This window comes from Notechis scutatus, chromosome 4 (assembly GCF_049901735.1).
Source record: "Notechis scutatus isolate UNSWTSFEM ecotype Mainland chromosome 4, rNotScu1.2, whole genome shotgun sequence".
Classification (NCBI taxonomy): domain Eukaryota; kingdom Metazoa; phylum Chordata; class Lepidosauria; order Squamata; family Elapidae; genus Notechis; species Notechis scutatus.
In genome coordinates, this window is record NC_142012.1 from 10,656,476 (window position 1) to 10,683,742 (window position 27,267).

The 27,267-nt window shown below is 38.3% G+C and overlaps 2 protein-coding genes across 7 annotated transcripts in view; one reads left to right on the plus strand and one right to left on the minus strand.

The window, feature by feature from the left end:
* Nucleotides 1-23,296, plus strand: part of BMP2K (BMP2 inducible kinase) — a 57,509-nt gene extending 34,213 nt beyond the window's left edge. Inside the window, exons 11-16 of one of the 3 annotated variants that reach the window (XM_026676451.2) lie at nucleotides 35-204; nucleotides 634-729; nucleotides 1,749-1,930; nucleotides 3,293-3,450; nucleotides 7,824-7,937; nucleotides 16,947-23,296. In XM_026676451.2, coding sequence (XP_026532236.1) covers nucleotides 35-204; nucleotides 634-729; nucleotides 1,749-1,930; nucleotides 3,293-3,450; nucleotides 7,824-7,937; nucleotides 16,947-18,355 — 2,129 coding nt within the window. In that variant the 3' untranslated portion in view covers nucleotides 18,356-23,296. The remainder of the gene's footprint in view (nucleotides 1-34; nucleotides 205-633; nucleotides 730-1,748; nucleotides 1,931-3,292; nucleotides 3,451-7,823; nucleotides 7,938-16,946) is intronic. The other 2 variants (XM_026676452.2, XM_087962752.1) reach the window with 2 other exon arrangements.
* Nucleotides 1-27,267, minus strand: part of PAQR3 (progestin and adipoQ receptor family member 3) — a 360,815-nt gene that overhangs the window by 322,225 nt on the left and 11,323 nt on the right. For 3 of the 4 annotated variants that reach the window (XM_087962763.1, XM_026676456.2, XM_087962761.1), the window contains exon 9: nucleotides 24,760-25,439. The exons of the other annotated variant lie outside the window; for it this stretch is intronic. The gene's annotated coding sequence lies outside the window, so the exon portion shown is untranslated. Of the gene's footprint in view, nucleotides 1-24,759; nucleotides 25,440-27,267 lie in introns of those variants that run through there. 4 annotated transcript variants of the gene reach the window in all.

Sequence of the window (27,267 nt, forward strand, 5' to 3'; positions counted from 1 at the left end):
TAAATTCCTTAATATGCATTTTAAAATGTTCTAGGAGCTTCAAAGGTTGGAAATGGTCACGAGAATGTATTATCGCCGGGAACCCCACAGCAAAACAGAGTATTGCAACAACTACAACAAGGTGACTGGAGGCTACAGCAGTTGCATCATTTACATCAGCAACAGCAACAACAACAATTGCTCCATGATTCATATGTGCAGCAGGTAACGTTGTGGTTGAGCTGTAATGTGTAATCCCTCAAAATTAATCCCTTATTAATCCCTAATCCATTTTCTATTTTCTTTAAAACTTCAAGCTTGTAACCTCACCATTTCTCAGAATGCTTTTTGATTAGCAATGCTCTGAATTTGGGATGTGTGTGTTTGCTATTTCTAGCATTTTTATGTGGAGTATGGAGTGTAGAGAATATGAAACTCAGCGTAGGGACAGCCCTCTCCGCCAGTTCCCCCGCCCCAACTAGTTTATCTTGAGACTGTTTTGTTCACAATAAAGATTAAGCAATTACTGAGAATTCCTTTGTGGCTTCCCCTGAAATTTTTTCCGAGTTGCCCAAAACAGTTTTGTTTGTGGGTAATTTCACTTGGTTGAGCAACATTTGTGATTTACGCAAATATTTTCTTTTTCAATTACAGTATCAGCAAGCAATGCAGCAGCATGTCGTTCAACAGCAGCTTTTGATACGCTCTGTGTATCAGCAGCAGCCTACTCCTTCTCCATATCCTGCTATGGTAAATCACTTTGGGAAACCAAATAAAACCCTTTTAGCTAAGAAAGGGAAACTTGGACTGTAGAAATAGTTTGATTGCGCTGGTTAACTTCATCTAATTTATTAGGCTTTACTTAACAAACATTTTGTAAAACCATTTATTGTTCACTAGAACAAACCAATGAATTGAGAGTGAATTTAACAGTATTATGTAAATAAATGAAACTCAGAATATATACAGTAAATCTGGTGGCTTTTACTGGAGCCTCATCTTAAAGAGATTGGTTAATTAATATATCCTTTTCTGGTACCTTATTTTTCTGTGCTGCCATTTTTAAATCTTGGCTTATGAAACAGTGAATATGTGTGAAGAAAATGTTACATCTTCAGTTTTCAGTTCCTTCCATATTATTTAATTCCTATAATAGTTAATTTAATTATAGACAATTTGTTTATCCTTCCTGAAAAACAAATTGTCTTTAAGGATTTTTTGGTCAAAATAAATAGACATAATCCTCGATTTAAAAGCGGAATTGAACCTGGAATTATGGTTGTAAGTCATTGCAGTTGTAAGTCATGTGACTGGGCCTGTTTTTTCGGCAATTTTTTTCAGTGGTCATGGGCATTTTTTTGCTGGAAACCAGAAGTAAAAATATTGGAAACAGGGAAAATACCCATCAAAAACAGCAATATTTGTTCAATATTGTAAGTTTTTGGTGAAGATTTTTTCCCTCCCCTAAGAATATCCTGCTACATCATTTTATGTCCATCATAACGTGGAGCTAGATGAATAGACGGCATAATTTAATTGTGCTCATTATGTAACTATTAATTAACTGATTTCATTTCCTACCATTTATTTTAACTGCTTGTTTGTTTTTTAATGCCAGTATAAATTCCAGATGTTTGTGTTTTTGTGTTAATTCAGTTAAGATGTTCATTTTCTGTACAAGGTATGATTGTGGGATTATTTGTTTAAGACTTACCTGAGGTAGAGTTTTACAGTTCTGACATTCTTCTCTTTCTCCTTCTCCTTTTGAGATGCAGCAGTACCAACAAGCTCTTCTACAGCAACAGGTCCTTGGGAATCAGTTGCCACCACCGAAACGTTCTCCTGAATTTCTTACCTCTCCTCAGGAGTTTTCACCAGCCTTAATCTCTCATTCTAAATCCTTTCCAGCTCATGTTGGTGCAGCTCTGGATGCTCCTTATTCTGCAAACAGGCAAGCTTCCTCAACTCATGTTATTAGTAACTGTACTTAAAGAGCCATCTCACCCCAATGGGATTGGCCCACCCCACTCAATCTGGCAGAAGGGGCAAGCTCTAGATCCCGTTAGCCAAGGAATTGCAGTTGGCAGGGTCTGGGAAAAAGAGCTTTGCTGCCATGACTTCCATCTTTTGGAATATCTTGCCCCTCGAGGTGAGATCCACCCCGATCTTCTTGGCCTTCTGGAAAAGCTTGACAATCTATCTATGGAGATTCCCAGTCATCCAGGTCCTGGTTGTCCCAAAGGTGCTTTTTCAAGAGGCAACCAGACTTCCTTGGGTTTTCTTTAAAAAAACCAGAAAGAAAAACCCAGAAAGTCCAGTTGCCTCTTGAAAAAGCACCTTTGGGACAGCTTGACAACCTGTCTTTGCCAACAGGCTTGGGGCCTCGAAGGGGGCATCCCATTTTGGAGGCAGTTAGTAGATTAGTAGAAGATCCCACTTCCACCCCATCTATGTATTGGTTCTTTTTATCTGCTTTTTTAATTTTAATTTTTATGTTTTAAACTTTTAATACCCAATGTTTTAACCCTTTAATTGTTTTATTCTCTTATTTATGGCATTGTAAATATCTATGGAGATTCTCAGTCATCCAGGTTGTGGTTATGGCATTGCAAACCACCTAGAGTTGCTTAATAGTGAGATGGAAGGTGTACACATTTAATAAATAAATGAACTATGTAGGTGTCCTTTTATGTTATTTATAGGATATCACTCTGTTATTTATAGGATATCATTCCATTTTAATGGGGGCATCTTATTCTAAAATAAAACATTTTGTAATGCTTCATATTCTCAAGGGTCATGTTCTACATCATGTCAGGGTTCCAAGTAATGACTCATAGCAAGCAAAACTCCAAGGTAGGTAGATTCCCCAAAGGATAGCTTTATTGGATATATCATATTGGCACAGAACAGGTGAAGACAGCAGAAACCTTCAGAGCCGGTTTTCACCTAATTAAAATTAAATTAAAAGTTTTTCACTTTCTCAAAACAATCAGTCACATGGTCCAATCACAGTTCTGTCTGGTTGCCTGGCAACATCACTCCTCCTTCCTCTGACCAGGTGTGAGAAAGTCCTTGGTTCCCAAGAGAAAGTATTTTATTTTGGCTACAAAGTCCAAGCTATCTCAATTCCCCCTTCCCTATCCCTCAGCACCGGTGCGGAAACACTGAAGCTCCAAGATGGCTTCGGTCAGGTCAGCTTCAGGGATGGCACATCGTACTTAATTTTCCACATTGTATTTAATGGTGTTTAATGTGAATTAAAATATGCCTGAAGAGTACCTTAAGTCATTTTCTCAATCAATTCCTACAGATCATCTTCCTCTGACACAGAGTCTGTTTCCAGCTATCCGAAACAAAACATCAGCAGCCCCCCTGATATGTCTGGGTGGAACCCTTTTGGAGAAGACAATTTCTCCAACCTGACAGAGGAGGAGCTGTTGGACAGGGAGTTTGACCTTCTGAGATCAAGTAAGGGACGCTTGAAGGCTTATTTCGCTTCACAATAAAAGTAAAAAGCTCTTTAGGTACCGATGACAGTGCTGGAGACTGTTTTGTTCAAGGGCCGCACAGTCTGTTGTAGAGAGAACTCTTTCTGAGCATTTGAGGGCAAAACTAGACCCACTGTGTGACTTGTCTTGTTGTCACACGCGTGCGCGCGCGCGCACACACACACACACACACACACACACACACTCAAATGTGTGCAATAGAAATTTAACATTTTGCAAAACCACAGAAAACGTCAGGGTTGTATGTTGAATAATTACTTGAATGTTAAATGCAAAAAAAAATAAATGCTTGTGTAACCTTGCAGAATACCAGTTAGCACTGTGCATTGCTTCACTTGGCAGTTTTGTTCTTTTGCACACCAGAAGAGGAGATTGTGTGGGTCTGAAAATGCCTTTTGAAAGTGCCTGAAAGAGGGAAAAATGACCCAGTACATTATGTTAATGTTTTGTAATGTATTTTGAGTAGCTTAATGTTAAAGGCTGCTTTATTGTTCTAAATAACAATATTTGAATAAAATATCTTCAAGTCAAAAAGCCAGTGTGTTTACTTGAAGTTGCTTCCCCTTACTATATTATCTATATTGCTTATTTTCGCGGAGATGAATTGTGGAGAAAATGCAGAATGCTGTGAAGAATAAATCGATTCTAAACTTGGTAAAAGGCAAATCACAACCTAGCCAAAATATAGGTGATGAAGCTAATAATGCAGCTTGTTGTTTTAATGGAAAACATCACTGTCATGAAGGGCTCGTGGTCCAATTTAGACATAGCATCCCAGAATTAACACAATCTTCAACTAACGTTCTCTCTTCACATGTGAACCAAGAAGCTTAAATCTGGGCTTTCTTTGTTATGTGGCTAAAATAATGGATAATGTCATTGAAACAACCATCCTATGAGCTGTAGTTTTGATAGGCATATTATTAACAAGATGGGCTGACACCTGAAAGATTACAGTTAAATTGAATCCTTAAATATTAATAGATTTAATTGTCTTTTATTCTCTGTTTTAACACTTTGTTAAAATATATCTGTGTTGCTGTATATTTAACCTATGTAACTAAATTCAGGAAGGCTACAGAGAAACTGTTACAGGACCTTTGATAGATGCCGGTATTAAATTAATGCTGAGTTTTACTTGGTTTACCAAACAATTATTTGATTAAAAATGAATCAGTTATAATATCTATTCATCTTCCACAAAGTTATAACATGCCAAGGAGTAAACTTTATAAACAACTTGATAAAATTGGATAACTTCATATAATAGAATACCCACACGAGGATCAACCATAATAGGATTTTAAATTTCGTTGTGTTTTATGATTAATTTTTTCAAATGTTTTTGTGTAGATTTAATGGGAAATTTTTAATGATTTGCAAAAGTACAAGAAAGTCAAACAGAAAGCTTTAAACATTTAGTAATTTATTAAAAACCTATGTATTAAGTTGAAAGCAGTAGTTTTATAAATCATAGTTTTGCACTGTTTTGCAGTTTATTTGGAATGTATTTATTCTGTAAATTTTCAAAATGCTTTCCTTTGAAGGAGCCATGATAAAACATTTGCTTCTCCTCTTCTCTGAATAAATGTTTCAACTTCTTCTCAAATGCTTTTTGTTATGTACTGGAATGTCCTTTTCATAGTATTGGAAACTTATAACATTTTGGTATTTGTTTTGGAGCTGCTTATCTAAAGACTATGCAATAAAAATTCAGTATTATTAATAAAGTATTCAATCACCCTGGAAGAAATCTATGATAAATGGGTAAATAAATATGTAAGAGTTGAAAGGATTTCAGAAAATTTCTTGCTTCTCAAACCACAATTAGATCTAGATTTATTTTCTGGGCCCTACCTATTGATATTAACTGAAGATTATTCCCCAAACTATATTTCAGCCATTGGAAGTTGTGTTGTTAGTAACTGAATTGCAATTCTGACCTGAAGCAAGAATTGGATTTAAAATAAACCCAATAGTTTTATAGCATTCTTGTTGCACTTTGTACAGTTCCAGCAAACTCCACAGTAAATAACTGATAATGAATACAGTATTAGGGTCAGTGATGTTGGAAAACCCAGTTTTTTTCTTCCAAAGTTCCTCTTTTCCCTTTAATTATCTAAGTAACTGAAGAAAATAAATGCAATTTATTCCATTTTGATAAACAAGTGAACTGAATTATTGCTTGAAAACTTTGGATTGTAAACAGTATAAGGACCTGAGGTTTCTGGTAGATATAAAATTGAAATATATAATTGTAAAAAAAAAATTATTCATGAGAATTTTGTCTTCCAAACTCACTTTTTGTACATATAAGTACAATCTACTAAGATAAAACGCCAGTATTTTTCCTGACATTGTAATGCAAAGGTCTCTAAATTTACTTCTGTATAATTAATAGTAGATTCAATTAAAACATAGAATAAACAGGTGCAGTGGGATACTTCTTGCATTATCCTGAATGAACAAAAGATAATACAGTAATCATGATTTAGTTATCATACTGTTAAGTTTTAAAAATCTGTATATAGCAGAGAGACATTTCTGTACTCAGTAGAAGTTCTTGGAATATGCCAATTCTTTTTCAGTTGCCTCTCTTGTAGAAAAGGAGAAATAATGCCAAAGGACACAAGTATAATTCATTTTCCCAAGACTTGACCTAGGTAAAAAAAAAGAAAGAAAAAGTCTTGCATGAAGAATATTGATTTGCTGTGATTGAAGTTTGAAAGTTAAACGTTTTATGTTATTCTTTGTAATGTGTATTTTAATTACAATTGTCTTTTGCTTTCTATATCCCTACATGGTGTTGATTCTGTGAATATTTTATTTCTTAATTTGTTTGATTCTTGTACAGGCTAGCTGGCTTTGATCACTGGGGATATTTACCAGATAAAAATTATATTGTTTTAAGTTGTTTTAAAAACTGATATAGCTGTCTTATTGAATGACATTTATATTTATAGGGGAAGTTTTAAATTGATTCTGAAAATTCTACCTTTACTCTTTCATTCACAAAAGGATCCTGATAAAAAAAAAGCAGATACTATCTTATTGTTTGAAAAGTTAGGCATTAGCATATGGGCAAAACTGCCACCCCATAGAATGATTCTTCGTTAATTTTCAGTTGTTTCAGAAAGAAATGGGTCTTTGATTTATAGAAGAGATAATCTGAATCCAGCTAACAGCTCAGATCTACCTAGGAAAGAAATTCTCACATTTGGGCTCTTCTGAAAAATTATTCTTGCACTTTGAGAAATGGCCAGGCTATAGCCAGAGAGAAAATGGGCTGAGGCAGTTTGCACAAGTTGGAATTAAGCCTTAGAAATAGCTTTTGGGAAGCAAAGTGGAATATACTGTTCTTGGCAGCTTTATGCAAACGAGTTTCTTGATTGGAGCAGAACTGTACTGCACTGTTAAGAATGTCTTATTTTGAAAATTATACAGATTTCTGAAAAAGAGTTGAAGAGCAGGTGAAATGCAATTTTCATATATGATACATTGCATAGTCTTTCTATCGCTGAACAGCTGCTGTAAGCATGCAGTTTGCATGTGCTTTATATTTAATTTTGACAGGTGTTTCTTACGCATTGCTAGAACAGAGAATGATGCGGCAGAATGATGAAAAGAGTTAAGCTGTGGTTTTTAAATTAATGAAACATGAAACACTATAGAATTCTGAATTAGTATGAAATAGAAACCGTCTTTTCATGCAGAATCTAGTCTTTAAAGTATTCGAACACAACTAATAAGTAATCCTGGAAAAACTCAGAAATTAAACAATCATTATTTTCATTTCTTGAATTTCTTTACCCATTTATTTAATGCACGTTCTCTTTTGACTGCTGCACACTTGTGAGGTCTCCTTAGTTTGGATATTTATTAAATTCTGGACAATTTTTGGAAGCAATAATTAAATTTGTCCCCTAGTTCAACTAAATGTTTGAGTTAAAATTGAGCTTTCTTTCTTTCTTTCTTTCTTTCTTTCTTTCTTTCTTTCTTTCTTTCTTTCTTTCTTTCTTTCTTTCTTTCTTTCTTTCTTTCTTCCTTCCTTCCTTCCTTCCTTCCTTCCTTCCTTCCTTCCTTCCTTCCTTCCTTCCTTCCTTCCTTCTTTCTTTTCTTTTCTTTTCTTTTCTTTTCTTTTCTTTTCTTTTCTTTTCTTTTCTTTCTGGTACACTTCTGGCAATTTATCTCAGAAGGGTTGCAGGAAGGATTTTTGGATATTATTTCCACAAATGAAAAGAAACTTTTATTAAATGCAACGTTAACTGGGTTAAAAGTTGCCATTTTTGTTTTACTTTTGTTTTTGTTTTTGTTTCATTTTTATTTTTGCAGACAGGCTGGTGGAGAAGAGAACTTCCTTAGATAAGCCAGTGGAGTCACATTCTGCTCCACTGACCCATCCTTCAGAAGATCCCTTTGGTTCTGTTCCTTTCATTTCTCATGCAGGCAAGTCACATAGTGTATACCATGACTTATTTTCGTGTCAATTTATCTTTTTGATAGAAAGGAAATGGGGCTGGTTCAGTAGTGTAAATTCTTCCCTATGATCAATTAGAGAACAAAATAAATTATTCCCACTGTTTTCTTCCTGAGCACATTTAATAGACTTTTTTTTTTTTGACAAGCCAACTCGCTGGTAGTCCTCAACGTAAGAGCCCAAAATTTCTGTTGCTAAGCAAGGCAGTTGTTAAGTGGCAGCCCATTTGAAGCCCTTGTTGCCACAGTGGTGGTGAATCACTGAAGTTGTGAACTGAATTATGCAGTCGTTAAGTGAATCCTGCTCTTCCCCATTGTCTTCGCTTGTCGGAAGCCAGCTTGGAAGGTTACAAATATTGGTCACATGACCCTGGGCATGACTACATGCCAGTTACCAAGCGCCTGAATTTTGATCACATGACCATGGAGTTGCTGCAATAGTCATAAGTGTAAAAAAAAACCCACATAAGTCACTTTTTTCAGTGCTTTTGTAACTTTGAATGGTCACTGAATGAATGGTAAGTTGAGGACTACCTGTGTGTTCTCTATATCCCACTGAGAGATAAATGCAGTGTTCTGACACACATTCAGGAGGCAGTATACTGATTTTGTGGCTTATTATAAGAGCTGCAGTGGCGCAGTGGTTAGAGTGCAGTACTGTAGGCTACGTCTGCAGACTGCTGGCTGCCTGGAATTTGGCAGTTCGATCCTGACCAGGTTCAAGGCTGACTCAGCCTTCCATCCTTCCAAGGTGGGTAAAATGAGGACTCAGATTGTTGGGTGTAAGAGGCTGACTCTGTAAACCGCAGTAAAGACCTGTGAAGCACTATATAAGTCTAAATACTATTGCTAAATGATATTACCCTGTTTCCCCGGAAATACAACCTACCCTGAAAGTAAGTCCTAGCTTGATTCTTACATGTGCTCCCAATATAAGCCCTACCCCCAAAATAAGCCCTGCCCACTTCAGGATACACGGGTAAAAATTAAGCTAGGGTGGTGAAGGTGGTGGGTTGGGTCGATCAAGAGCTCTGTTATCAGCTGCAGAGGTCTTCAGGAAAGCCTTGCCAGCCACAGAAAAAGTAGTTCCTGAAGGCCTCTTGACAGTGAAAAGAGGCTGGGGGGGAGACACACAGTATTATCCTAAGCAATTTTTCCAATTAGAAATGGACACATGGCAGGAGGTTGAGGTTCCAATAGCACAGTCATTTTAATTGCTCACATCTCAAAGCAGGTGAGGCTTAGGCAAAAAAAATAATGCAAAAAAGGAAGGGAAATAGAAATAATATTGGTCAGCCTGAGGGGTAAACCAGCATTTATATCCAAATTGGCTCTACTGGTGGAGAAATAACCTACCCCTGTGTTTCTGAAGCCTCGGTAACTTTAAGGTGTGCGGATTTCCAATTCCCAGAATTCTGGGAATTGAAGTCTGCACACCTTAAAAGTCAAGGCTGAGAAATACTGACCCATCCAGTAACCCTTAGACACAAATATCAAAACGTGCTGACTTTTCAGTCTGAGGTTAAGCAAATCTCCCAATAGTTGTGCGTTCTCTGCCCAATTATTTGGCTCTTCTTTTTGTCAGATGTACATTTTGGGAGGCAGCTGATCAAATCTCCCGGGATCTCTTCAGTTACAGTGGGAAAGGCCCAATTATGCATCGTTGTAAATTCCCCAGGTGAAAAGGAAGTCTCTTAACATGGCATCTGAAGAAATCATACATATATTTCTTGTGCAATTAGCGTCCCCCTGGCAAAATAAGCCCCAAACAACACAGTTTTGTTTGTTCCTTTGTTATGCTAATCAGTTTCTAACTCAATATCAGTTTGATAATGACATTTGAGTTTATGACTTTATCATGTACTGTATAAAATGGGATTGCAGGTGAGGGTCCTCTTTTAGCAACTGCCTAATTTAGCAACTGTTTCAATTATAATGATAAAGTAACATTTTGACAAATCCCCAAATTGCAAGTCTGTAAAACTAAAAAAAGATGAAGTAAGATCATAAACGTTTTCCCTTAGGGATCACTTCACTTAACAACTAAATAGCTGGTCCCCATTGTGATGATGAAACAAGGACTACCTATACTTTTTCTTGAATATTTTTTACTCCTCTTTATAAAAAAAATAAAAGAGAAAAAAGAAAGAAAATAAATCTAAGAATCACAGCACACCAATAAAAGGATAGATTTATTAAATACAATATAATTTTTAAAATCACGGGTAGCCTTCGATTCAAGACCACAACTGAGCCCAACATTTCTGTTGCTAAGTGAGACAGTTAAGTGAGTTTTGCCCCATTTTACAACTTTTCTTGCCACTGTTGTTAAGTGAATCACTGCACCTGTTAAAGTTAGTAACACGGTTGTAAAATGAATCTGGTTTCCCCATTGACTTTGCCTGTCAAAAGGTTGTAAAAGAGAATCATTTGACACTTGGGGCACTTCAACTCTCATAAATATGAATCAAGTGCCAAGCGTTTGAATTTTGATCACATGACCATAGGGATACTGCAATGGTTGTAAGTGTGAAAAATGGTAAAAAAAATCACTTTTTTTCAGTGCTGTTATAACTTTGAAAAGTCATGAAATGAACTGTTGTAAGTTGAGGACTACCTATACAATGTTCTACAGATCTTCTACCATTTGAGGGAATAGCTGGCTCTAAGAAGAAACTGGATTCCTGGAGGGAGTCATATAAACAAATCCATCACCCGACTGCATTACTACATAGGAAGGTTAGCCAATATGTACAGGTATTGACTTACAACAGTTCATTTAGTGACTGTTCAAAGTTACAACATCCCTGAACAAAGTGACTTGCGACTGTTTTTCACACTCATGAGCATTTCTTATCTTGCGGATGGGGAGATACTGCCCTCTTCTGTAAGATGGGAGTTTGAAGAACCCATTTTTCTTGAAAAACAAGTTTAGAACTAGCAGGGGATTTGCATAAGCTGACTAGGACAAGTTAAACAAAGGAAAGCTTTCTTCATTCATGAACACAACGGGTATTTCTATTGATGGTAGAATTGAGGTTTTATATTATGTGGAAATCAGCACAACCTCATAAGCAATATCATGAATGCTTCTTCCAAATATTGACTTGATTACTTTCTATAAATCTACCTTTAAAATATGTGGCTTGTTAACTGGGACTAAATCTTATATATCTCCATAGTAAGCTTACAAATCCAAACATTGTCTAAATTATTTTCAATAGAAGTCCATTAATCAGCAAAATGTAACACAGGCCAGCATCTACTTCCTTTGACAAACTAACCTCCCCCCCACCATTCCTGAACATTACTACCAAGCACTGAGAAAACGGGGAGGGGGGGGAACGGGGCAACCTTGCTGTTTTCTTTTTAAAAAGCTAATGATGGAGGGAATATGTCTAAAAAAGGCTCTCTTCCTGGTTTGAAATTCGACTTCAAGCCTCTGAACTGTTCGTTCATAATTTAGTCTGTTTCATCATTTAGAGTTATATTTGTCTAGTAATATCTACCCTTATGAGCCACTTAGAAATTGAGGAGTAGTTAAATACAATCAAAAGCCAACTGGAGAACATACGTCATCTATGATGGTCCAATCTTTTAGCTTGCCAGGACTTGCATTGAGTCAGGAGAAATTAACGCACTTCTTTTTTAAAAATATTTTTTATTATCTTGTGGGGCTGCATTACTAGTTGCCCAGGGTTACAAATGCGCAACCTGTGGACCACAGGCTGGACCCACCTGGTTTAGGCCAAACATTCTTATACCTAAATTGGAATGATTTATTATTCTGTATCAGGGGGTGTCAAACTCAATTTCATTGAGGGCCGCATCAGTGTTGGGTTTGACCTCGGGGGCCATTGTTGGCATGGCCAGGCTCAACATTACTCGTGTTGGGGGCGCCTGTGGTGACCTGAGCACTTTGCCAGGGAAAATGGGCTCCCAACCTCCATTTCCGGCTGCAACGGTGTCTTGCAAGCCTCTGCCAGCGAAAATGGAGCCCAGGAGGGCTGCACGCAAACCCTCCTGAGCTCTATTTTCCCTGGCAGAGGCACCATGGGCCGGTTCTTCACTGTTTCTAGGGTGGCCCTGCGGGCCAGATCTAAGCACCCCACAGGCCTCACCTGGCCTGTGAGCCTTGAGTTTGACACCCCTGTTCTATATGGAGTTTATCCCGAGAAGGATTTTTCCTTTAAAGACAGCTTTGGAATGCTTGAAATAAATACCAGTTGTAAGTCAAGGACTACAAGTAGTCCTTGACTTAACAACAGTTCATTTAGTGATCATTTGAAATTTTACAACATCACTGAAAAAAGTGACTTACAACTCTTTCACATTACGACTGTTGCAGCCTCCCCATGGTCACATGATCAAAATTCAAATGCTTGGCAAGGGATTATTTATGACGGTTAGTTTCCCGGGATCATGTGTTCACTTTTGCAGACTTTCTGACAAGCAAAGATAACAGATAATAGATAATCAGAGTTTGAAGGGACCTTGTAGGTCATCTAGTCCAACCCCCTGCCCAAGTGGGAGACCCTATACCATTTCTGACAAATGGCAGTCCAATCTCTTCTTGAAAGCCTCCAGGGATGGAGCTCCCACAACTTCTGAAAGCAACTTCTGTTCCATTGGTTGATTATTTCTCACTGTCAGAAAGTTTCTCCTTATTTCTAGGTTGAATCTCTCCTTGTTCAGTTTCCATCCATTATTCCTTGCCTGGCCTTCGGGTGCTTTAGAAAATAGCTTGACCCCTTCCTCTCTGTGGCGGCCCCTCAAATATTGGAAGACTGCTATCATGACAAGATAATGGTGAAGCCAGATTCACTTAACAACCATTTTACTAACAGCCGCAGTGATTCACTTAACAAGTATGGCAAGAAAGGCTGTAATATGGAGCAAAATCCAAATTCTCGCTTAGTAATATAAATTTTGGGCTCAATTATGGCCATAACTCAAGGACTACCTGTACATAGATTTGCCACAGATACAATTTTTTTCAAAAAATATTTCTCCTTGATGATTAACAAGTTATTGGGATTGAGAACTCAGAATTGAAAAGATTCCATATTGCAATATTCCAAATATTGCAACAAGTATAAAGGAAATGGATGTATGGAATGAAGGAAATGCAGTTTGACTGTCCCTTAAGTTCAAAACACTAAGCAAACCACTAAATCTCTTGACAGCATTGGACATCTGCCTTTCTGTTGTTGAAAACTGCAGATTTAGTTGACATCTCTGCAATCCTTGAGCTAACATGTGGCGGATTGCTGTGGAATGATGACAGCAGTATGTTCCCAATTCAGGAAGAGCTTTAAAAATGGTTATGCCCGTGGGTTTCTCCCAGTTTTTGAAATGATGCACTAGCAGAAGGCATGTAATTACTCCAGTTGTTACAAGCCATTCATCCTCTTATAATCGGATGTCTAGAAAATGAACACAGGAACAGAAATTTTCTCTCTCTCTCTTGAAGATTGGGATCTTAATGATTAAAGATGTTCTACCTGCACTGGATTTGAGGGCAGAATTACAGCCCAGTACAAGAGGCAAACCTGATTAGAAGTGATATAATCTGTACATTTTCTTGCGAACAGATGTTATGCTGCCCAGTTCTTAGTTGTTCATAAAGTCAGATTTGAAATGATCATTGGAGCAGTTTTGAGATTACTTCAATCAAATCTTTTTCTACATGTTATTACAACATTATTATGGCATTAATTTAAAAGTGAATTTGAAATTTCTCTCTCTTGAGCTTTTGATAAATGTAAGAATATTAAAGGGGGGGGGGTTGACATAGGAAGTTGAATTGGGCTAAGATATGGATTTGGTACCTCTTGTGTGCATATATTTAAAGTACCGTGTTTCTCATATAATAAGGCCGGGTCTTATTTTTTTTGAGCCCCGAAAAAATGGCTAGGTCGTCTTTTCGGGGGTAACTTAATTCCCCCCCCATTGCATCTTTGGGCGGGTGGGCGGCGACAGCTTGGATGTTGACCTTGGTGTTGGTGGGGCACTTCGTATCGGGGTCAATGCAGGCAGCACCATATCCGGGTGTGCAACAAAAGTACTTCCTAACGGCAAGCCCCCCCCCCCATTTCGCATGTTTTAATATAGGTCTTAATTTGGGGGGAGGGGCTTAATTTCATTTCATGCCTATAAAACATGCTGGGACTTCCTATTGGGGGAGGCCGTATTATTGGAGAAACAGGGTAGCATTATGCTAGAACTACTGTTGAGTTAATATCTGGATTCATTTGGACTTAACTGTTTTTCCCACTGTAAACCGAATGCTCAAAACAGAGAAGTAGTTTTAGAGCAATTTATGAGTTACCTGATTTATATGTTATCTCAACCAAGCAAATGTTACATGTAACAAATTATCTTCCTGATATAAAGAGAAAGTACATCATCTCTTAAGATAAGCATTTATATATACATATATGAATTTAGCTGTTTTTAGTTAAACAAATAGAAGCATGCCCATATTACCAACAGTTTTAAAATTGGTATTTAAACAAAAACAACTATGCTCATTTGAAAAGAATAAGTTTTTAATTTGAAAGAATAAGAATTTCTGTAAGCAATTTTAGCACACAAGGATATGTTGAAATGGATTTCTGAAAGTTCATTATTGTGACTGGGGAAACTATCACACCAAGAAAGAATCTACATATTCATATGACTATAAAATCCAATATATGAAATGTAGCACAACCTGTTACAGTATCACACTTGAAAAACAGTTGTTTATATTTTTCCATTTAAAAAAAAATGGGTGGTTCCTCCCCCAAATTATTTTTAGGACTACTTGTAGGATTGCATATTACTATAGCTGTATGCCCCATACCTTCTTCCCTGTTTCTGTTGATTACTTCCTTAGTTTTGGATATTGTTGAAGTGTACCTTTTGTGGTAAAATACATGAATTTGTTGTCAGTAAATGTCTTAGTGCCTGTCAGAGAAATGAAATAAACTCTTCTACTTCAGATAAAATCAATGTAATATTGTAAGGGGGAACTTTTTCTTTTAATATAAAAGAGAACAATCTTAGCAGAAAGGAAAATGAATAGAAATATGCTTACTTTCTGAACATGTTGATTAAAAAACATATTTCCTTGGTTAATTACTGTACTGGGTGGAATGAATTCTAATCCCACTCTTGAATATTTTATGAATGATATATTATTACTAGGAATTTTTTTCCTTGCTCTTTTGTCTTAGAAGGCTCCCCACATAGTAATAATTACCAGGCTTACAAAATATGTAGTACTGTGCAAAAATAAGAGGAAAAGGAATGGGAAGGCAGAAAAATGAAAAATGGAAATAGGTACTTTTTTCTACAGTTCACAGGCTAGAAGGAATGATTAAAATATTTTGGCTTGATGATTGATCAATGACTTATATAGGCACGCATAGAGCGGGATGTAACCACTTCAAAGGCAGCAGCTAAGAGTTAAACATGTACTATATACATTTGATATATCTATGGTACATGTGGATATTAATCTTAGAAAACCATAGACAGAAAATTATCCCCCCAAATGGTGATAAAATATTGGATGCAACAAAAATAATCAGTAACCCCCAGGCCATGGTCCGCCACTGGGCCCCAGCATGCCAGAAATCGGGCCATGCAAACAAGTCAGCATGTGAAATCATGCTTTCTCCGGTCCACGGAAAAACCTCTCTCCATGCCCAAAGGTTTGGGGGCTGCTGACTTAAGAGAACAAAAAACATTTCTAATGTTGTGCAGAGAGTAAAAGATAAGATAGGTTTTGTCTCAAAAGACTTGGAATCTAACGGAAAAGGAAGAATGGATGTCCGGTGCCTCCTTTGCTTCACAGTGGACTTATGAAAGGCTAGTTACAGATTTTGGTCAGTTAGATTGGTCCAGATGTACTAATCCATTGCTCTTTGCACTCAAAAAGCAATCACAATAGTTAATCCAAAAGTCCATTTATAGGAAACCAATAACTGGGAAGTGCGGTTTAAATACGAAGATACCGTTTTCCACATTGTAAGGAAAACAATCCCTCCTTAACAACAGTTTGGTGAGTGAAATGAGACAGAAAGTATCCTTGATGTGTGTTGGGATAAATAATGCTAGCTTCACATGTAAATGGATCAAATCTAAATTGGTCACTAATACCCTAGGGGGAAAAATCATAGTTGATTCAAAGTTAAAATATCGGCCAGTGAAAATATTAAGAGGGGAAATAAAATTGATTAATAAAGGAGTATATTTTATTACATAAAGATTAAGCTGGAATTTGAAACATATTTGCTAGGTATTAAATCGTATGGACCACCATGGGAATTCTTAATAAGATAGAGAGCTGTATTGCTAGAATGCTGCATGCCAAACTCCAATTAGCTCAAAAGGACAGAAAAAGTGTGGAAAGGACAAGTGAAGTTTTTAGGAGTGTGTTTTTAGGACAGAAAAGAGTGTGGAAAGAGAGTGAAATATATCATGAAGGAAATGTCAGCTTTGGATTGTTTATCTTCAGTGTGTGAAAATAAGTGGTGCCAGAATGTGGGACAATCCAAGCTGGAAAAATAATTAAATAGAAACATTTCTAAGTAAGCATGTGATCAGGAATGGCATCGCAAACATAATTAAATAGTTCAGTACGTTTCCTTTCAGAACAGTATGACTTACTGTATATAAATAAGAAGATAAGAGAATGTGCTGACCTCCATTATAAAGTTCTTACTCAGAGAAGGCTAAATGATTGTTGGTGGGAAGACATCTGTTGATGGTTTAGCAGAATAGTTGCTATTGAGAGTGAATGTACAAATACTCAGATATGCCTTTTCTGGCTGTAAGGCTGAAGATTTAAGATTCTAATGTCTGCTTTTTTGTGAGTCTAAGCATCACACTTGTCCAGTTGTATAATGTAAAAGAATGTATATGTGTTTGTGGAGGTATGAAACACTGATTTGAAATTGAAGTTCTTTTGCCTGTTCTTCATCCTTTCAGGCTCCCCGGGAAATGAAATTAATAACCGAGCCAGCAATCTAGAAAACATGTTAGAGAGTCTGTCTAAGTATGAGAAGTCAAGCCAGGTTGTTAAGGACCAGGATGCTGGAAAGAAGGTCATGGAAGCCCCTACTAAGAAAGGAAACGATGAGTCGGAGAGTGATTTCGAATCCGATCCCCCTTCTCCAAAGAGTAGTGAGGAAGAGGAAGAACAAGAGGATGAAGAAGTCTTGCAGGGTGAGATGGGAGACTTCATTGACGACAACGATACAGAGCCAGAAAACTTAGGCCAGCATCCCCTTCTCATGGATTCCGAAGAAGAGGCAGAAGATGACGATAAGCACAGTTCTGATTCTGATTGTCACCGTTTTAGGCCCACAGAAGAAGTACCTTGCGGCAGATACAGACAAGGACCTGGCGGTATGGAAAGCAGAGAAATGATTCTTCCCTGCCCTTCGTTGACTGAGTTCCCGGGTTCCAGTTTGAGCCCCAAACAAGAATTCGATGTCTTTGGAGCTGTTCCGTTCTTTGTTTTGCAGCCCCAGGAACTAAAGGATACCTCTTCCCAAGTTGCCCATCCGGAGCAAGACCAGGACGACTTCGATGTCTTCACCAAAGCTCCCTTCAGCAGAAGAATATCCCAGCAAGATGATTCGATCACAGGCTCGGAACCTCAGACGTCTCCTGTTTCCCCCAAAAGCGTGGACGTTTTTGGCTGCATCCCATTCCAGCCCGTTTCCATCCAAAGGCACGGCGAAGCTAGGGAGGATCTGTTCGGGCTTGTCCCGTTTGAGGAGATAACTGGCAGCCAGCAGCAACACAAAGCAAAACAGCAACAAAGGAATCTGCAGAAACTCTCCTCCCGCCAGAGGCGCATGAAGCAGGAGGGATCCAAGAGCAACAGCAAGCGCCACCACGGAACTCCCACCAGCGCCAAGAAGACCTTGAAGCCCAGTTACCGGACGCCGGAGAGAGCCCGAAGGCACAAAAAAGCTGGCCGCCGAGACTCCCAAAGCAGCAACGAGTTTCTGACCATTTCCGATTCCAAGGAAAACATAAGCATTAGCCTGTCGGATAGCAAGGACAGAGTCAATCCCCTGCAGGGTGATGATAACCTCCTGGATCCCTTTGGAGCCAAGCCTTTCCATCCTGCCGAAGGGCTACGTCTCCCCCAACACCAAGGATTGGGCGATAATCGTGGGGATCACAACACAGCTGTGCCTGGGAGACCTAGGCAGAGCTCCTTACTTGGCAGCATTCATTCCAGTGACGGCGTAAAATTAACAGATGATTTTGGAGCAGTTCCTTTCACCGAACTTGTGCCAAGTGTGAAGTGTCAACAGAGCCAGCAGCAACAGGCAGTAGAGTTAGATCCATTTGGGGCAGCTCCGTTTCCTTCCAAACCGTAGACTCTTTTTAGGAACATCTGGATTTTTTTTTAAAAAAAACACCTTGGATTTAATATGCCACTGTAATCCATTTACTTCGGTTGAGAAGCAAATGTTTTGTTGTTTTTAAACACGCTTATTTCTCTGCTGTGACGCGATGAGATTTTAACATCCGCAATGTTAAAGGTGCAAGATTGGAATGATACAATGGGGAGAAAGGTTTGAATAGAGGAAAATCTTTCCAAAAGTGAGATCGGAAGATAGCTATCACTGAGGATATTAGCTATGCCTAGAACATTCAGAATTGTATCCCTTATAGAGTGCAATTACACTTGAATTAATGGAGAGATGATGGAAGGTTCAGACCGGGTTGACGAATGAAATAGGAAATCAGTCAAAAATCAAGAAAATGTCTGGAAAAAAAGCCAGATTTATTGAGAATGGCTTCCTTGTACCTGTTCTAAAGGTTTTTAGAAAAACCCTGTTCTTTTTCATCTCTGAAAATCAGAGCTTGCGGTCTTGATACTGGTTCCTAAACTTACATGAAGAAACCCAAATCTTTCTATCTATGTCTGCCTGAATACTGTGCTTTTTCCACAGTAAGTGCCATTAATATAAAACAGGGATCGTTGTAATTCTTAGGATTTCAAGAACTTAGGATGTTGAAAGTGGGAATGGAACGAGAAAGCAGCAGCACTAACAGTTAGCTTCTTGCAGCACTTTGAAGATTGCCATTTCAGGAAGAGAGTGGGGTTTACTTGCATACCACAGAGAGAAGATGGGGAAAACAGCCAGGAAATTGTAGCAAATTCAAACCTATAAAGAGTTTAAATCAGAGTTTTCACCCCATGTCTACTCGCTTTACTGGGGTTTTGTATTTCATATAAACTGTATGTACCCCACAAGGTTTTTAATCTTCTAAAATGGTTCTCACCTAATTTTTGAATGCTTTCTGTATTACATGATTGTACTTTTTTTCTAAGACTTTATACAAAACACACCGATCAGTTTCCAACAAAGGGAGGTTTAGAATTGAAGGCTTAAAAATGATGCTCTTTTGAGTCTCTTATCATGACCGCATAGTAAAACCAGCAATGCCTTACAGCCGGGACCATGTCCTGATATAAATTTACCTCTGAGCCAATTGGTGCCCTTGAGATACAGATTGTAACATTTGGAGAAGTTCGGTGAGTAGACAGTACATTTTGGAATTTTCAATCTGAGCAAAGGAATTCCTAATGTCTTCATTCGCTGTTGATCATTCTAGAGCAGTTGGGTTTGTTCAAAATAGAGCCATTTGATGTCCTGCAGTTTCTGTTCAGTTTTGTGAAAATGGGTGTCTTTGAAGACACAGTAAAAAGTTTTGTCCAAAGGAATGGTCAGGTTCCAGAGAACACGGCAGTATCTTTGAAGTATATGTGTGCGTGTGTGTGTGTGTGAATCAGAAATGCTAAATGTCTAGCAGAAAGTGGCAAAGAGCAATCCATTCTTAAAAAGTGAAAGGCTTCAGTAACCATTTCTCTCCTTAAACAAATGAAGATTGACATCTCAGGATCCTGGCATAGACATTCACACATATATGAATTTGAACTGTAGAAGCTCCATGACCTTAACTATAGCTGTGTCTGGGTAGCATTTACATAATTTGAATATCATTTGCAAACATAATAAATGTGAAGATAGTTAAGACCCTTTAACCTTCCAAGTTTTGAAAAAATATGTAGCGTTTTAATCATTCCTCGAAGATATAATTTCAAGTTCTTGCTAAATGTGCTTCTAGAAGTGAAGTCCATCTCTTTGCATGGTTTGAAACCCATATCGCCCCCCCAAAAAAATTAGATGTCTGTCTTATTACACTAAATATTGTGTAAAGACCAGTTAAAAATCAGCTGTGCATATGCTTCAGAAGGCCTGCTCCTTTATTTTTGTGCCAAAGCCTCAGACATAACGTGTGTTGTAAAATAACTTTCTTTCCAAAGGCCACTTTAATCACGGCCAGCAGACTTCCGAGTAAGGAGGGTTCTAAACTCTCCAAAATCAAGTCATTAAGGACCTGCTATTTAAATGTACTGTATTTGGCTTTCATTTAGTGGAAGGCTTTCTGGGTAGGAGATACGTCCATATGGGTTGGAGTCCCAGAGTGAACAGAGAGCTGATTTTAATTATGGTCTCCATATGATAACCTCATTTTATTTGAAAAGATACACGTGCTTCAGGTGGTATAAAAGGAATGCAATAGTTTGGATTCCTCACCCCAAAGTTGCCACCACTTGCTAAAATTAATGGGAGACAATAAGTAAATCGCAGCCAATCCACCTAATCAGTTTGGTAACTTTTTTTTTTGCTTCCAAATGTCTGCATGATTACACCTGACATCTGATTTTTTTTTAATACCTCCATCCAAACCCTTTTCATCAGAAAATCCTGATGAAATCAGATTGCTGTGAGTTGTTTCCAGTAAGCAGTTAAGAAGATGATGATGTATATGCCATGAGAAATGACATTTAGAGTAATTGGGTCACTCTGTTTTCTGTCTTCAGGATCCTAAATAGTGGCTTCGATTTGCCAGGAGGAGATCATCCTTTGTACCAGTTGTAGTTAGTTTTATTCTGTACATTTGTATGGGCATATGAACTTATGCTATATGGATATATGAATTCCTGTACTTAAGACCAAAAATGGCACCAATCTAGTGATGGGAAGAGCTGAAATAGCATAACTTTGTGTTTTGCATCTGTTTATATATGTCGCAGACAATTCTTCCCAAAACTGATTTATGCTAGAAAATGGTTAAGGTTGTCTTGGCCATTGTCTCTGGTTGCTAGGACAGATTTTTCATTCGAAAACCTTGGGGCACACCTACAGGGCTCCAGCTATATAATTGGTAGATAGGGATGAACACATGATATGAAACATACACAGGATTGGGACTGAGGATAACCCTGTGTAATTCATGGCCATTCATTTGTTTCACCAACTTTTTGTTTGTTTGTTTTTGAATAGGATCTTTAATCTCCCAGCTTTCTGCCCCTTGGATCAATCAGACTTTTAAAAGAATTTGATTTCCTAGATCCGTGGTGGCGAACCCATGGCACGTGTGCCAGAGGTGGCACACAGAGCCTTCTCTGCAGGCACGCGAGCTGTTGCCCCAGCTCTGCTCTGCTGCGCATGCCCGCACGCCTCCTGCAGGCCAGCTGGTCTTTAGGTCTCTGCCATGCATGCATGGGGGGTGGGTGGGGCGCATGTAGGGGACGCGCGTGCGTGCACAGGGGGTGCATGTGTGGGGATGCACATACATGCACGGGGGGCAGGGGACGGATTTGCGCACATTGCATTTTGCATTCGCGCGCACGCACACACACACACGCACTTTGGGCACTCGGTGCCGAAAAGGCTAGCCATCACTGTCCTAGTTTATTGTAAATGAGGTTCGTACACTGATTTGTGTGTGTGTGTGTGTGTCTTTGGTGGCTGAACTGGGTGAGCTATTGGCAGTTCCCACGAAGTTGATTTCTACTTATTCGTTTTGCCAAGTAAGTTTAATCCTTCAATTATGTGCTTCACTGAAAAAGCTGTTTATTTTCTTTGGGTGGGGAGGTTGGGATAGCCTTGCTTGATGGATGGATGTATTTATCCATATATATGAAGTTCACCCTGTTTCGGTCTTTCCTTCAATAGTAAGAAGCTTGAGAGATATTGATTCAGAACTGGAGACGGTTATTCCGTTTCCATTTTCATGAAACATTTAGACCTTCTCATTACTGTGTAGGGAAATCTGAGCCTTCCTTTTACTAACCAGCTGTGTACTTCATCTAGGGGGCTAGGTAGCTTTCTTTGGACAGGATAATTTACTGGTAAAATTAAGGTACTGTTTGTATTTGATTTGAAAATATAACTTCTATCTGTGAGGTCGAAGATAGAAATTAAGGTGCTTCAGGGGAAATATCACTTACCCCCTTATGGACTGCATTTGTTACCTGAATGTGTTCAGAAGGTACAACTTTTGAGCTTTGTAATTGAGATTGAATCTCTTGCCACAAACCTTGTAGATTGAAATATCAATTTGGGGCTACTTCCCTGGCGTGTTCTACCCAGATACACTCTTCAAAGCTGATCCTGCAACATTGAAATTCAGTAGCAAGCACCCTTGTGGTAGGGCTGCCCAGAAGTCCTCAGTTTTCTCCTAATGATAAGAGAGAGAGAAAAAAAACCTACTGTGAGAATAAAAGGAGATAGCTACTACTGTGAGAATAGCAATTAGAGTTTATTGAAATATTTTTTTACGTGATAGTGTATTTTTATAGAGAGATGTATATAAAGCGTACATGCACACACATCCTGTAGTCTCTTGGGAATCTGTGATTTAAAAAATATAGTATTGCAGTCACAATCATTTTCACGGCATTGGAAAACGAAACGGAGCCAAAAGCTGCTAAAAGAGTAATAAGAAAATGCAAAACCATTGTCTGTGTGATTATATTTTTAGGGCGCTTTGAAGAGAATATTGTTGCCTAGATTAGTTTCTGGGATAAGAACATCACTTAAGAATAAAACAATAATGTTACATTCTAATTGCTGGCAAACAGCGTTCAAGTGCACTTTTCAAAATTACACTTCCATATTTTACTTTTTTTTGTTAGACTTGAAATTTCTAAAGCGTTGTGCAGTGTGTATGTGTGCATGTATGTGTATGGGTAACCACTAATACAGACCTTTCTGTGCAAAAATGATGTACATAAAACAACTTCCAGTTGTTAATCAACCAGATACCATGTTTCTGTAACACCAACCACTGTGTGAATTTGCAATGGGACTGGGGTGTTACAAGTAAAACTTGTCATTCCAGTACTGTATAAGATTTTTCCAATGTGTAAGATCTCATTGACATCTCCTTTAACTTAATCTTGTTCCATCCAATGCCAGCTGTTATAATAAAGTCTTATTGTACCATTTTTAAAGAAAGCATGTTTACTAAGAACCGAGCGAAATTTCAATGTTATCTAGTTATTTTAAGAGTGTTTTATGGGAAAAAAAACCCCAAACAATTGGATATGTTTTTAAGTCACAGGTGGGCAGATTTGAAAAAATCAGGAGCTATAACTCAACTTGCCCTTTTTTGAGGTCTTGAAGAATGTAGAATCCCCCCCCAGTCCATTTGAGGGTGGTAAGAGGGGGCTTTTGTGAGGCTGGGGATAGATAACTGGAAGCTTTCCCTTACCTTGCTATGGCCAAATGTGAACAATTGTGGGAAATCACATCATGAAAATATATTTTTGTTACATTTTTGCTAGCAAATTTCCTAATTTACTAGAGTTATGAATCCATGGATACCCAATTTTTTTTCCCCACCCCATTACATTTTGTAGAGCAGTAATTATTTTGGTAGTTCTGATTTTGGGCCAAATTGTCTCTGCATCTATAAGTGTTATACTACTTGTAATTGTTTTGTAATACCGTATTTCCCGGCGTATAAGACAACTTTTTTGCCCCGAAAAACATGCCTCCAAGTGGGGGGGTCGTCTTATACGCCGGTATATCCACTGCCGGCTTTCGGATGCTTGTTGGACGCAGCGAAGGCGCCTCTGGCTTCCCGGATCCCCTGCGTCGCTTCCGCTTCATCCCGCTCGCCTCGCTCTGCCCGAGGCTGCAGCCTTCCTGCTCTTCCCATGGCCCCTGGCACTCCGCCCTGCCGCTGCAGCCCCGGGGATTTCTGGAGGGCGTTTCCGGTGGTGGTGGGGGGTCGTCTTATACGCCGGGTCGTCTTATACGCCGGCAAATACGGTACTTGAAAAGTTTTATGCAGTTGGATCTTTGTATTTTCAGACTATGATTGGGGCAATATAGCAATATTCTACAAAAGAACTAAGCAGTTTCTTGGTAATTGGTTAAACTAAGCTACATCCTAAGGACCACTGCCACAGTCCTTGGTTTCTGCCAAACCTTTACAGTGTAAATTAATCCATCACAAAGACTAAATTATTCTCATATTAAGCTATAAGATGGCATATGTGCTTGGCTTAAGGAATTGGGTGAACCCAGCTACTCAATTTTCCATGGATTAGCATGATTTGGGAGGCAAAGCCATAACTTACAAAGACTCGGAACTTTCTGAGTGCAGTACAAGAGTATGGCTAGTTGTTTCAAACTAATGTGATCCATTTCTTACTGAAAGCCTCACATTGCAGTACTTGTCTTAAAAAAAATATGTATAAAGAGGCACAAGAGATTGTAAAGCTGCTCATTTTGTCCTCTTGAGATTTGCTAGTACCTCAGAAGAATACTTAAGATTTTCTTTAATGTGCTTTTGAGCATGTAAAGTAATGGCAGGACACTGGGTATCAAAGTTTACAGCCTTACCTTTTCCCATGCTGGGTTTTTCAGGCCTCCTTACCCAATTATTTGTTACTATGCAGCACAGCAAATCATACGTTTTGGCAAACCATTTATTGAAGCACTATTTACACAACACCTACAGTGCAACTTAATAAAATTGCCTTTATACTTCAGTGCAAACAATTGTCATGACTTTCCTAGGCAGTTAAAAATCTAAGATGAAGTAGAACAAAAGTGATGATGCCATGACATAAGTCACCTGTAGTTAACTCTGAATGTACAGTTTTCTGTAATGGTTGTCCCAGGCTAGAGGAATACATCTGAAATAAAACTGTAGCTTTCATTTTAGTTTCAGGCAAAAAACAACATTAAAGCATGAAACAAATGGAAGGCATAGGAGATGGAAAAAGATGTTGGAGTGGAATCCATTAGAATTAGTTGCATTCACAATAAACCATCTGGAGATTCCTCTATAGCACTGATGTCAAACTTGCCGCATCATGTTGATGTCACGTGATGTATCGCAATGTTTTTTGCCTTTGCGGAGCTTGGTTGGACGTGGCCTGCGCACGACACATCTGGCCTGTGGGCCACCAGTTTGACACCCTTGCTCTATAGCCATGCTTGCAGCTTCAATGGCAGATCTTGGCACATATCAACTTTGCTGATAGTCCTGGGGCAGTTACAGACTTCAGAGGTGGAAATCTGGTATTGCCGTTCGTTTCATTTACCTTTCTGAAAGTATCCAAACAACGTTAGAGCAGCATAAGGCCTTTGAAAAAGAAAAACAATATAGAGTGAGAATGACCACTGGAATTTAGTTCATCTATGCAGAAAAACTGCCTCCATTTCAGATTTTACTTTAAATCATCCTCTCTCCACTGAAATTATCAAAATTGAAGCAAGGTGGAAGAAGCATGCATAGAGAAATTCTTCTTTCAGTAAGCTTTCCACATTTAAAATTTTGCTTCTAGCAATGCACCTGAGGTAATAAGTCTCCCCTTTTTAATTTCAGTAAAGTAAAAGTAGCTGGAGATTCTTTAACTTAAATTACTTCTTAAATGAAAAAGAGGTATTTATTTGAAGAACCTGCTGCTACAAGTGCATCTTGAAGGCTCTGGAAAGCCCTTTAACTATCTCTTAATATCTGCTTTTTCTGCATAAGAATCTCCACTTGGGATTTCATTTTTTTAAAAAACATAGAATCGAATAGTCTTGCTTCTCTACATTTTATAAAATGTAGTAACAAAATACGTCCTTATATGAACAAATTAAGCAACTGTTTTCAACTGTGTAAAATACACTAGGATCACTCTGCCTGAATAGCCAAATTTACTTTTAAGGAGGTTTATTTCCATCTTGGCATTAAATTGTAAGTTTTGTTCTCTATTGCACAAACACTCAGCTTGTTATATTACCACATACAGAGTATGATTGGGAGAGGTTATAGAGGGCATGACACACTATTATAACCACAATAAAGCCATCAATTCTACTGTTTTTCAGTATTACTGGCACCAGTGAAACTTAACAGTTTAAGTTACAAGACAAAAATACACAAGAAGCCTCCAATACCAATTTTTAAAGGATAAGCCTGGAAACCAAAGGCAAACTTTGATCTCACAGAAGACAAAATGAATTTGTTTAGAGGATGTTTTACACTGGTTAACAGTGAATTCTTGATTATGCCTACTTATTGAACAATTTATGCTTTGTAGTCTGTCCGTGTTTTTTATTATTATTTTGCTTTATAACAACCTGGGCACTTACCATTTTAGATCATCCCAAACCCACTGTAAATCCCTGGATTGCCTTCCAAGGACTATAATACTCTGTCCAACCTTAGCAACTTTTAAAGACTTGTGTACTTCAGCTGTGAGTTTGAAGTCTGCAGATCTTAAAAATTTGCCAAGTGTGGATACCCTGCTCTACAAATTTTCACTGGCAAGTCTCTTGTTTTCTGACCTGTCCGTTGCCTCTCCTTTCTACTCCCCGCCTCAGTCTCATCCCTGTTCAGCGATAAAGCCTTTTTGTAAAACACGCACCAAATAGTACCTCTGGAGAAACAGAACTGTAATATGTGGGAAGACTTAATTTTACCCTCTCCAATTATAACCTTGAGGAAAAACTGCTAATAGTCATCAGAATTAAAAGAGGTTTCGCTGGCAGCTTAAGTCCCAACAGCTGTAGGGCTGGGAGGTTCTACAGTGCATACCTTTCCCATTTGTGTCCTAAAAGTCTGAGGGTATACAGGGCAAAATCTTACCCTGCTTCAGATAGAGAAAATACGATTTCCCCCATTATCTTAGTTTTAGCGACTCCGTATTCTGAAAGTTAACGTGCGTTACGGCACAATTTTCAGAATGGGAAGAACTGCTGAAAAGAAATGAAAGTTTCTCCAAACACTTAGCAGAAGCCACATTAAAACTAGAATTAGATGTTTAAAAAAAACAACTCCCCAGGGCAAGATCAAACAATATCAGAAAATAAAAGAGGGAAGTTACAGGCAACGAAAGAAGTACTGTCCTTCTCCAAGGTATTTTAAAACAGATTTTTAGTAACTACTTGGTTGCACTTTAATGTTATTTTTGCATCCTTCC